The sequence below is a fragment of the Nanorana parkeri genome, unplaced genomic scaffold, assembly GCF_000935625.1.
Source record: "Nanorana parkeri isolate BGI_ZX_2015 unplaced genomic scaffold, ASM93562v1 scaffold1033, whole genome shotgun sequence".
NCBI lineage: Eukaryota > Metazoa > Chordata > Amphibia > Anura > Dicroglossidae > Nanorana > Nanorana parkeri.
In genome coordinates, this window is record NW_017307301.1 from 346989 (window position 1) to 358988 (window position 12000).

At 39.9% G+C, this 12000-nt stretch overlaps 1 protein-coding gene across 1 annotated transcript in view; it reads left to right on the forward strand.

Moving 5' to 3' along the window:
• LOC108795983 (ephrin type-A receptor 3-like) overlaps positions 1-12000 on the forward strand; it is a 187364-nt gene that overhangs the window by 73538 nt on the left and 101826 nt on the right. Inside the window, exon 5 of the mRNA XM_018567347.1 lies at positions 7548-7703. Coding sequence (XP_018422849.1) covers positions 7548-7703 — 156 coding nt within the window. The remainder of the gene's footprint in view (positions 1-7547; positions 7704-12000) is intronic.

Sequence of the window (12000 nt, forward strand, 5' to 3'; positions counted from 1 at the left end):
CTCTCTCCTATTGATGTTGCAAATAAATACCCTAAAAAGACCCTAAGACTCGAGCCGTTCTGTCCGTGAGTGTCGGTGTGCTGTTGCTGATCAAAGGGGACTGGTAGCTGGAACCAACAGGTAGGAGAACCTATTTCAATATTCAGCGGCTCCTTCGGGGTTGAGCGCTACACTGGAATACCAGTATAATAAGATGGGTGCTTGTTTGACATGCAGGTGGCATTGCGTAAATCCAAATGTACACGTAGTCAGCCGCACACCAAGGTCCAACGTGTTAAAACGCCTTTATTCAGACACTAAAAATACATGGTGGCACCAATCCACAGCGCTGTCCACTAGTGCCACCATGTATTCTTAGCTTCTGTATGAAGACCTTTTAACACATTGGTCTATGGTGTGCGTGTAAATGCTTGTGCATTCAGAAGTGTGTGTTTGTGTGTGTGGAGGGGGGATTTGTGTGAGATATATGTACATTTAACAAATAAACATAAAAACTACTGTACATGTATCATGATTTACATAATTGGATCATCTTTGGGTCAGCATCTTAATCAAGAAAAATGCTGACCTTGAGTGATATCTCAACAATGATGGATCTGTCTGTAAAAAATAAGTCAAGGCAACTGGACGTGCTGTATTTTTCTTGAAGACGTTTCACTGGTCAGATATTCCATGACCTGGATGAATGAGAATCTTCACAGACACAATGATAGATCTGGACTTTTACAGAGAAAAGGAGATATTGTTCAGATACATATTTTGATAGATATTGTAAGGTATATTTAGGCCGATTACAGTAATGTTTATAGATATAATAAATACCTAGAAATGTTACATGAGCACATCGCTTACCATGCATGCACTGAATGTGTAGAAATATATTTAAATATCACTTAAAGTGACATTAAACCCTCAGATTTTTTAACATAAACCAATACTGTAATGTGTGCCTTACTGTAATCCATGGTAGTTTCCCTTCACTTTGCTGCTCTTCCTTTTAAATCCTTATCTCTTCTCATGCGGGGGGAGAACTTCCCTTTGCAGCTGAGTGTCTCTTCCTGTAGTGCTGGCTCAGGTTGCAAACCTACACACAGACACCATGTAGCCATTCCAGAGACAAGGCAGTCTGCTGCAAAACAACAGAAGAAACAGAAGTTCTGCCCAGAATGAGAAGAGATGAGGATTTAAAAGGAAGAGCAGCAAAGAGAAGGGAAACTACCATGGATTACAGAAAAGCACACATTACAGTATTGTTTTATGTTAAAAAATCTGAGGGTTTAATGTCACTTTAAGGTATGGCATGATACCTTTGTACAAGAAGCTGTGTTGTGAGATGGAATAGCTGGTAGCTAGGCTCTTCTTGTTTATGGGCAGTTAAAAACAAGAATACAGAATGATGTTGATGAACTGTAGCTAAGTGTGGGATTGCAGCGTTAAGTGAAACTGAGTTATGTACCAGAATGCCACATCATTTGTATCCATTTGTTGGAGAGCAGCACCTTAAGTTAAAATGATGATCCAACAGCTGACCACTCGTTTAACATTTTACTTTGGTGTGCTGGTGATATACTTTACTACTTGGTTTTGAAGTGGCGTCATCCACTATCACTGCTGCACCCACCTTAAAAGGGACATACCAGTAAGGAGTGTGGTGGGGGCATCTTTGGAACTTGCTACAACACTAGGGCAAACGCCGACACATGGGGCAGAGAATCCAGTAGTATGGGACAAATGAGGAAATTGTAACACTGTTGAAGCTGCAATGCAGAATGGCCCCTGCTCCTGAGGGGTCCCTCCTTCCATTTTTCTAGGTTTCCAACTTTCCAGGTTTCCCACTATTAACAAAACATCTCCAGTAGTTTTCTTTTTTCTAAAGATAAATAGAATAGTATGATTTCTTCCCTACATTTTATGAACTTCGTTGCTGAAACAAAAATAAAGCAAATTAGTCGATTTTTCAAAGCAACTGCATTTGCAGGCTATAAAATGTCCTCTAAGGCCTTCAAATCAGATCCTTATGGCTAGTTAAGGACTGATGTTGTATTCTTGAACACAGGTGGTCAAGTCAATGTCAAAAAAGAAGTCACTTCTAGGGATTACTATAAATCACTTCTGCCTCCTGCTGTAGAAGGTCTAAACAGTGAACAGAAAATACTTTAAACAAAATGAAGAAATTTGTAGTTAGAATTGATGCATGATGTTGGCATGTTTGTTTAGAAAGTGGTTGTTTGCATTCCAGCAAGTTATATTTAACCCTCAGGGAGTTGGACTGGTTGTTACTGCTTGTGTTATATATACCAGAGCTGCTTTTTAGCACACATTTGACACACTCTCTATTAACAAAAACACCACTCAGCCCTACCTTGGTGACAAAATACATACTGAAAGCCAATATTGTGGTACCAGTATATAGTATATAGTGTATGTACAAAGTGCATGTACTAATTCTATTCAATGACACCATAGAGTACAAAGTGCATAACATTCTAATGGCTTTCCCAGGAGTTCCTACTGTCTTTGGACTGTGTTAAAAACACATTGGTTTGAACAGACCCTGCTGTAATTTCCTTAAAGCTCAGTGAGAAATGCTCAAATTATACTCAATGTCATGGTAGAAATCTAGGGAAAGAAGAATTACCTGTATATGGCAGCAAGGTGTGCTGTGAGCTGTTTGCTAGACACAACTGAGTCTACAGTTTTTTCTTGGCAGTAACTAAAATGTGAATTCCATTCGATTTAATGGCCACAATGGACACTTTTTAAACCCATATAGGCATAAGGATGTAAGTTGCTTTAGGTGTTACCTACAAATTGGATGATGTCACTTCTTGATATAAAAATTGTCTGAAATGTGGTTGAAAGTAACCCAAGTCAGGAGATAAACATAGGGCCTACAGTTCTGACCTTTCTTTCTAAAAATAAATCACGCTGACCCCTTGGCTACAATAGTTGAATACGACCCTGTGACAGTGGCCCCTGTCTCCAACCTACCTGCAGCCTCCATCAGACTCTTTGGCATTCAACACCTTGCCATGAGCAACAACCAGGTAGTATATAGCTGACATTGTATAGTGAAGGTTAGAGAATGATGCTAACATATGACTGGTTGTTATAGAAAACATCAGTTGATCGTTAATTTATAGACGTACTCATTTTTTTCTTTGTGCATAGAATCCATCTTTTAATACTCTGCATTCATCTCTCCACTCACCCCTCTTTCAGGTTGTTTCAGCGAGCTTAGTGAAGCTTTGCAGTAAAAATGTGTCCTTGATTTGCAGTGAATTGAAGCAGAAGGATACAATGTTTTATTAATGCAGTTTCTCCTGTATCTAAGGAGTCATGTGTCAGGTCTGCAATATAGGACACATCTTCTAAGGGTTGCTTCATTCTGAGAGAGGAAATAGACTTTGGTGAGCAATTCTCATGAAGATCAGTAACATATAGGTAGCTCACACCTCAAAAGAAGAAGTGTGATAATCATTTGTATCCATTTGTTGGAGAGCAGCACCTTAAGTTAAAATGATGATCCAACAGCTGACCACTCGTTTAACATTTTACTTTGGTGTGCTGGTGATATACTTTACTACTTGGTTTTGAAGTGGCGTCATCCACTATCACTGCTGCACCCACCTTAAAAGGGACATACCAGTAAGGAGTGTGGTGGGGGCATCTTTGGAACTTGCTACAACACTAGGGCAAACGCCGACACATGGGGCAGAGAATCCAGTAGTATGGGACAAATGAGGAAATTGTAACACTGTTGAAGCTGCAATGCAGAATGGCCCCTGCTCCTGAGGGGTCCCTCCTTCCATTTTTCTAGGTTTCCAACTTTCCAGGTTTCCCACTATTAACAAAACATCTCCAGTAGTTTTCTTTTTTCTAAAGATAAATAGAATAGTATGATTTCTTCCCTACATTTTATGAACTTCGTTGCTGAAACAAAAATAAAGCAAATTAGTCGATTTTTCAAAGCAACTGCATTTGCAGGCTATAAAATGTCCTCTAAGGCCTTCAAATCAGATCCTTATGGCTAGTTAAGGACTGATGTTGTATTCTTGAACACAGGTGGTCAAGTCAATGTCAAAAAAGAAGTCACTTCTAGGGATTACTATAAATCACTTCTGCCTCCTGCTGTAGAAGGTCTAAACAGTGAACAGAAAATACTTTAAACAAAATGAAGAAATTTGTAGTTAGAATTGATGCATGATGTTGGCATGTTTGTTTAGAAAGTGGTTGTTTGCATTCCAGCAAGTTATATTTAACCCTCAGGGAGTTGGACTGGTTGTTACTGCTTGTGTTATATATACCAGAGCTGCTTTTTAGCACACATTTGACACACTCTCTATTAACAAAAACACCACTCAGCCCTACCTTGGTGACAAAATACATACTGAAAGCCAATATTGTGGTACCAGTATATAGTATATAGTGTATGTACAAAGTGCATGTACTAATTCTATTCAATGACACCATAGAGTACAAAGTGCATAACATTCTAATGGCTTTCCCAGGAGTTCCTACTGTCTTTGGACTGTGTTAAAAACACATTGGTTTGAACAGACCCTGCTGTAATTTCCTTAAAGCTCAGTGAGAAATGCTCAAATTATACTCAATGTCATGGTAGAAATCTAGGGAAAGAAGAATTACCTGTATATGGCAGCAAGGTGTGCTGTGAGCTGTTTGCTAGACACAACTGAGTCTACAGTTTTTTCTTGGCAGTAACTAAAATGTGAATTCCATTCGATTTAATGGCCACAATGGACACTTTTTAAACCCATATAGGCATAAGGATGTAAGTTGCTTTAGGTGTTACCTACAAATTGGATGATGTCACTTCTTGATATAAAAATTGTCTGAAATGTGGTTGAAAGTAACCCAAGTCAGGAGATAAACATAGGGCCTACAGTTCTGACCTTTCTTTCTAAAAATAAATCACGCTGACCCCTTGGCTACAATAGTTGAATACGACCCTGTGACAGTGGCCCCTGTCTCCAACCTACCTGCAGCCTCCATCAGACTCTTTGGCATTCAACACCTTGCCATGAGCAACAACCAGGTAGTATATAGCTGACATTGTATAGTGAAGGTTAGAGAATGATGCTAACATATGACTGGTTGTTATAGAAAACATCAGTTGATCGTTAATTTATAGACGTACTCATTTTTTTCTTTGTGCATAGAATCCATCTTTTAATACTCTGCATTCATCTCTCCACTCACCCCTCTTTCAGGTTGTTTCAGCGAGCTTAGTGAAGCTTTGCAGTAAAAATGTGTCCTTGATTTGCAGTGAATTGAAGCAGAAGGATACAATGTTTTATTAATGCAGTTTCTCCTGTATCTAAGGAGTCATGTGTCAGGTCTGCAATATAGGACACATCTTCTAAGGGTTGCTTCATTCTGAGAGAGGAAATAGACTTTGGTGAGCAATTCTCATGAAGATCAGTAACATATAGGTAGCTCACACCTCAAAAGAAGAAGTGTGATAATTGTTTATTTGCAACACTGCAAAAGGTACAGTGCAATCATTTTTCATTTGCAACGGGACCCACAGTAAGACATCCCTTGAGATCCTCATATAGGTCTGTGCTATGTATCTATGTACTAGAGGCTGAGATAACAAGAGGGGTTCCCTAACACCTCTGCTACAGACACCCTGGTAAGCCATGGTTATGGTAAAGAACTAGCTGATGTCAACAACAAGAAGGAAGAGCGGAGACAAGTTCAAGGGCAGGCTGGGTCAGCAATGGAAAGCAGACCTCAGAAACAAATATAGGTTTAAATCTCATAGTAACAGCTAAAGACTATCCAGCAACTGTAATACACTGTCATCATTGATTGACACTCACTGGGTCATGGAACAATGTAAACTAATTAATTGTATATTATTTTTTGAGACAAATATAGCTTTGATGGTATTTAATTAAGTCAGTGTATATGTTTGAGAAGTAGTTGGTCCTTGGTGCAAGATATAAACAAGTGACCCTCAGCTTCAGTCCCATACATACCTCTCTAGAATTAAAGATGACCCTGTAGTCCACAACTTATCCCTATAGAGTGGCCCTAATCCTCAATCTTAAAGGAGAACTATGAGGTGAGTGATTACCACTCATCCTCATAGTTAGAGCCGACCTGTGACAAAGAAGCTGTCACAGGTCAGCTCTATCGATCGGGAAGTGAGCAGAAACATGCCGCCGATCCGCTCACTTCACGATCGTCTCCCTGCAGTGAGCGGTGACCGTCAATCAGAGCCAGCTGTCACCCACGCAGCTGGGTGGACCTCGACAGTATTGTCTGGATCAATCCCGGCTGTGGCGCTCTCAGTATTACTCGCGATATACCGAGCTTTGGGTCATGAGAGGAGATTAGTACATGTTCTCCCGTTACCCTAAGGCAAAGAAAAAAGCAACAAAATAAAAAATACTTCTGGCCATGGTGAAGTTGACATTACAAGTGTTCTCATGGAATCTTGGGTGGACTAAATTGTCCCAAATAGATTGGGAGTTCACTCCTCTACTGTGATAGCTCTATATTGCCAACAGAGGTCTTTTTAGTTCATCAGGAATCTGATGCAGCAGTGATGTTCTGTGCTTGTGCGGTTCATATGTAGCGTACTGTAACATAGGGCTATTCATACCTCCCAAATGTCCTTCATTTGGAACCAGATCCCTCTGTCCCTCTTTCCTCTTCAGATGTCCCTTTCTTTGGTCTGATGTACAGACATCTATGAAAATGTATTATATAACTACCTAAATTGTTATTCTGCACTAAAAACTTTATCTTATCTCTTAATTATCTTGCATGCTACTTTGATAAGCCAGAAATGGTGAAATAAATAATTCTGGGTTTAGCCAATCATTTTTGGCATATACAGTACATTCTTTATGGTACACATAACTGGGGATGTGTCAGGGGTATGTCAATTGCCAAAAAGCATTGCCCTAGAAGATTTCCCTCTGTCAAGTCAGTTGAAAGTTATAGGGTTATGTAAGTGTGTATGTATGTCCATAATCAAGGTGCAGCATCTTAGTGTTCAATAATGTGGCATGTTACGTACATTTTAAGGTATTTTAAAAAAAAGACATACTATTTGTACCATAAACACTTAAATCACACTTCATGCTATACAGTGTTTGGGCACTTTTATTTGTTGGGTAGTATAAATAAATACATTTTTATATATTTATACAGATATATTAGGTAACTGTAATATATTATGTCACATAGAAAACTTCTTACTACCTCCTACAAGCGTATTCAAAATCCTATATCTGTCAATAGAACCAAGAGATTTATTTAGACTGGGTAATTCCAGCAATTCATTAAATATGCTGCACATGTACTGTTAAGAATCCTCTCCAAGAAGCACAGGGGGTTGTCATCAGACTCTAATAACAGTTAAATGGACCATTTCACTTACACTTCCTATTTCTGTCACTGCCAGCTTAGCACACAGGGGGTACTGGATGCAGGCTGTCATTTAAACCTGCTTTCATTGATGTTGTTTGAGATGACACATTCACCTGATGCTCCTTTTTTTTATGTTTCAGCTTGTCGTCCGGGGTTTTACAAGGCTTTGCTGACCGATTCATACTGTACAAAGTGTCCACCCCACAGCTTCTCCCTGCAGGATAGTTCAGCTGAATGCATGTGTGAGAGAGGTTACTACAGAGCCAGGTCGGACCCCAAGTCTATGGCATGTACCCGTAAGTTAACTTCTTGTTTTTAAAAGTGTATTATATTATTGTTATTATTATTATTATCATCTTTATTATTATTATTGGTATTTTTTAACCTCTGAAAACAAGCAAAATTACTCAGTGAACAACTAAAGCTATTTAAAGCAGAATTCCCGGAAAATTTATTCTTGACCCTTGCAGTGGGGCTACCCCCACACTGCAAGGGCTAAGTGCTCATTTTCATCTAGGATCTAAAATAACTCTGACTGTGACAGTGCTCCCTCCAGCCTCCATCTCCTCCTCCACTGCAACAATGGTATTTCCCTTGGCGTCCTCATGTCCAAAACACCTTAGACCACTGCAGCAGAGGAGGAGAAAGGCTCCAGGGACTGGTCTAACAGCAAGCCGGCCCAGAGTATTAGGTGAGTATAACTTTTTTATTTTCCTTCCGAGGCCAAAAGGAGCACTTAACACTTGCAGTGTGGGGTAACCCCACTGTAAGGGTTAAGAAAGCATTTCCCCCGGATTTCTTCTTTAAGGCACATTTCCATGCTGCTCTGCCTGCCACCCCCCCACGACCTGAAGAGATGCCGTCTGAGACAACAGCCCCCTCATTAAAGGGACAGCCCTGAACGTATCTAATAACAGATATAAATCCTCTGTACATAGAGACACTTGGTACGATCTGCTTCTAGAAAATGTCTCTTTATTTTACAAATACTCTTTAACTGCTTACAAGTTGAAGAAGTTACACACCGTTAACCAGTCTTATGTTACATTGGAACTCTTAACGTTCCACTTCCTAATGAAACGCGCATGTATCAATGAAACGTACACTTGTGCGGTGTTGAATGTCGCTTATTGAAGGCGCAATCAGGATTTGTATATTAAAGTCTTAATCATGTCGTGTGTGTGTGAGATATAATAGTACCAATCCATCAGGCAGAGCTTAGCCTCCTCCATCTGCTCAGTCCTTTGTTTAGTAATGCAAGCCGATAATAACTCGCCAATGCATCATAAAGAGCAAGTTAAACGTGATATAAATGCATGTACATTCTCTGGCTTTAATGCATAGCAGCTGTGTTGTCTTACTTAAGCACAACTCTACATATAGATATATCACACTGAAATGGCTCCCTTGTGCCATAAAGGAAGGAAGTTTACTCCTAAGGGGTCCATTACGAGGTACTATTTTTCTAAAATGGCTGCAGCTGACTCCATTTTGATAGTCTCATAGGACCAAAATCAGGGTGGTCTAACTTATCTTACTGCCCGAGGCTCATAAAAGATGGCGATGCACAGAACATTATGTAAATTAGAGTGGTGCAAAATCCTAAAAAGGATATGCTGTAGAGTTTAAAGGTGCAATATATCAAAATGTCAGCTCAAAAACATATGTTGCTGCACTAAAATGCAATGTTAACAATGTAAACAATTCTTATTAGTTCTCAAAGGTGAATAAAGCAAAAAGCATTCAGATCTATTCTTAAAACCATCACAACATTTATTTGATAGCTTTTCAAAACAATAATTAAAAAGGAGATATAAACAGTAATATAGGCTTCCCATTTGGCGCAAGCCTTTTTTGTTTTGTTTTGGGTAAAGTAAGTAATTGAAGGGGTTACAGTGTTTTTTGCAGCCAAATTGGGATAACACTTCCTTTAAACTTGTTACATGTTCTCATTCACATAGAATAACTTACACGTGTAAGTACTTTATATTTGCTTAAAATCCTGCCTATCTTCCTCTCTATGAAATGTAAAGGAGGGCTGGAGGAAGTGATGTTTAATTAACCCTGTCTGTACAGATTTCATTATTAGTTCTAAACTAGATTTGAACACTGTCTGTCCTAACAAAGGGTTAAAGGCATAGAAGCATTGTAGGTTAATGAGAGGAAGCTCAGTCTGTCCCTCAGTTTGTCCCTCTACTTTCACATTTAAACTACTCAGAATAGCCTGCAATCTGCACAAAGACCTACACCATATAGAGGGATTTTCTCAAATTGTACTGCAAAAGTGGAACTACACTTTAAGTACCTGTCTGGTTTCTTTTGCCATTTGTGTCCCATTGAGGAGAGTTCGCTTCACTTACTACCTTAAGGTAGTGGCAGGAAATTGATCCAAAGTTACATTTTCCCCTTCATGGTTGTCACTGGATCAGAAGTCCCCAATGAATATTTCCCCCCACTTCCTGTTCTGGTAACAATGCAAAATTTTAGCTTTTCCTATACTTTTAGCCCTGGTGAAAATGGTCACCAGGACAAATAGAGAGGGTAAATCTCCCTAAAGGGGACACAATCAGCAATAAGAACCCTACAAGGGCTGTAAACCCTCACTAATCTATCCAAGTTAAGATTGGGCTTCTGATACACTTCGGGGGTTAAATGTTGGGATCAGTGGTCCAGAGGTAAAGGGTTAGGGACAATATTAATGTTAAGTGATAAATGAAGGGATCCATTGATAAATGTTTGTACATATGATTCACACTGCTTTCACGCCTGATTCACACATTTTCTAATTGGATTCAAGTGAAAACATGTAAATCCTGGGTAAAATTTACGTATATTTTACACGGCTTAGATTTTCAAAAGAACGTTCATGCGGAAGATTTTTCGTTTGTCTTTCTATTAGTTGATGGGGTCAAGTCGATTTCGACTGTAGTGATGAAAAAACTTGAAGGAGCAGGATGGAAATGTTTTCTTGAAGGAATTAAATGTGGTGAATGTAAATGTGGTTTGTTTACCTGTTTTCCCTGGCCACTCAGCAAGGCTCAATCCTCCAACCACTATAGTCCCATAATGACCCAGGGGTCTGAGGAACATACCAGTGCACTGTGGGGGGGGGGGGGGGGGCAGCAGGCATCCGACACCCCTAGAAGTGTCAAATGCAGAAAACACTGACAGAGACTTCCGCACTGAAATGGAGGGTAGTAAAATATTTCTTCTCTTGCAGGGCACCCTTATTTGGATTATTATGACCTCTGACAGGGTTGCTTTAGGAAAAAGGGAAGATACATTTTAGATCCGACCCATGATGGTCTGTTTGACAAGCTTGCTGTGGCTGCAGGACAATATTTATATAATTTGCAGCCTGAGGTTGATTGTGCTAAAGTATATCCTTTCAAACTTCTTCCAGAATTCAATTTCCCTGAAATATTCCCTGTGTGTTCACTATTTTTCCTGAATGAGTTTATAACAGCTATATGTCAACACATTGCTGACCAAATCTCACTTGTCATGTGTATGGCAAAGGCTTTTCATAAAAATGATATAAAGTGAAAGACATTTTTATTGCATAGTATAGGGTAAAAAAAAAAATCATCTGTTTGTAGTTCAAATGGCCATGGATGGCATGCTACATGTTTATAGAATTGAAATACATTTTTGGGACATTTTCAAGACTGAATGAACTTCTAATTCATGTAGCGGGTTTTCTTTTTCATATTGTTGGTTAATGTTGAGCTTTGCGATGACAAACTTCATATCTGAACTACTTGCCATCTTTCAGTAGCTTGGATGCGGCTCTTGTTGACTTCCATTTAGTGTCTGGGCCCATAACCTGTTGGTTATGTGTTTAGATGAAGCACTGAGATCTTGAGGAATGCTGAATTAAGTTTTACTTGCTTAGAAGAATAAAACATGTGAACACAGCATCGTGAGGAAAACACATAGAAAAAACAGCTTCCTGTGCATCATAGAAAAGCATGCTCATAGAGGGTAACATTGCACTACGGCGCCATCTACAGCTCAGAAGACATAACCGTATACATTAGGGATGCACCGATATATTGGCCGCCAAAACATATTGGCCGAAAATTGCACTTTTGGCTAAATGCCGAAAGTGCTATTTTTGTGCCGATACATCGGCGCATCCGTGAGTTCTTTCCTCCTCGCTGGGCGCTGCTCTGTGTCCCAGCGGGGAGTAGAGAAAGTGTGACAGCCGGACGAGCGCAGCGGGAGGAGAGCGATGTGAGTGGCCGGCGTCTCTCCTCCCACACCGCTCAGCCTCCTATCACAGTCCGGCAGAGCGGTGTGGGGGCGGAGACAGCCCGCGCTGTCACAGGAGGCTGAGCTCTCCTCCCTGCTCCGCTTGCTCAGCCTCCTGTGACAGCGTGTCAGAGAGGAGAGTGAGTACAAACACTCAACGATCAGTGATTGCTGAGTGCTTGTAAATTATTGAGGACAGAGTATGGCTACTATATCCTCAATTATGAATGAATGGGAAGTGATCTACATCACCTCCTGTTAATTCATAGTTGTAGGTATAGTAAACATACTCTGTCCTCATGTTATAAATGAACAGGAACACTCAGTATAGAGATGATT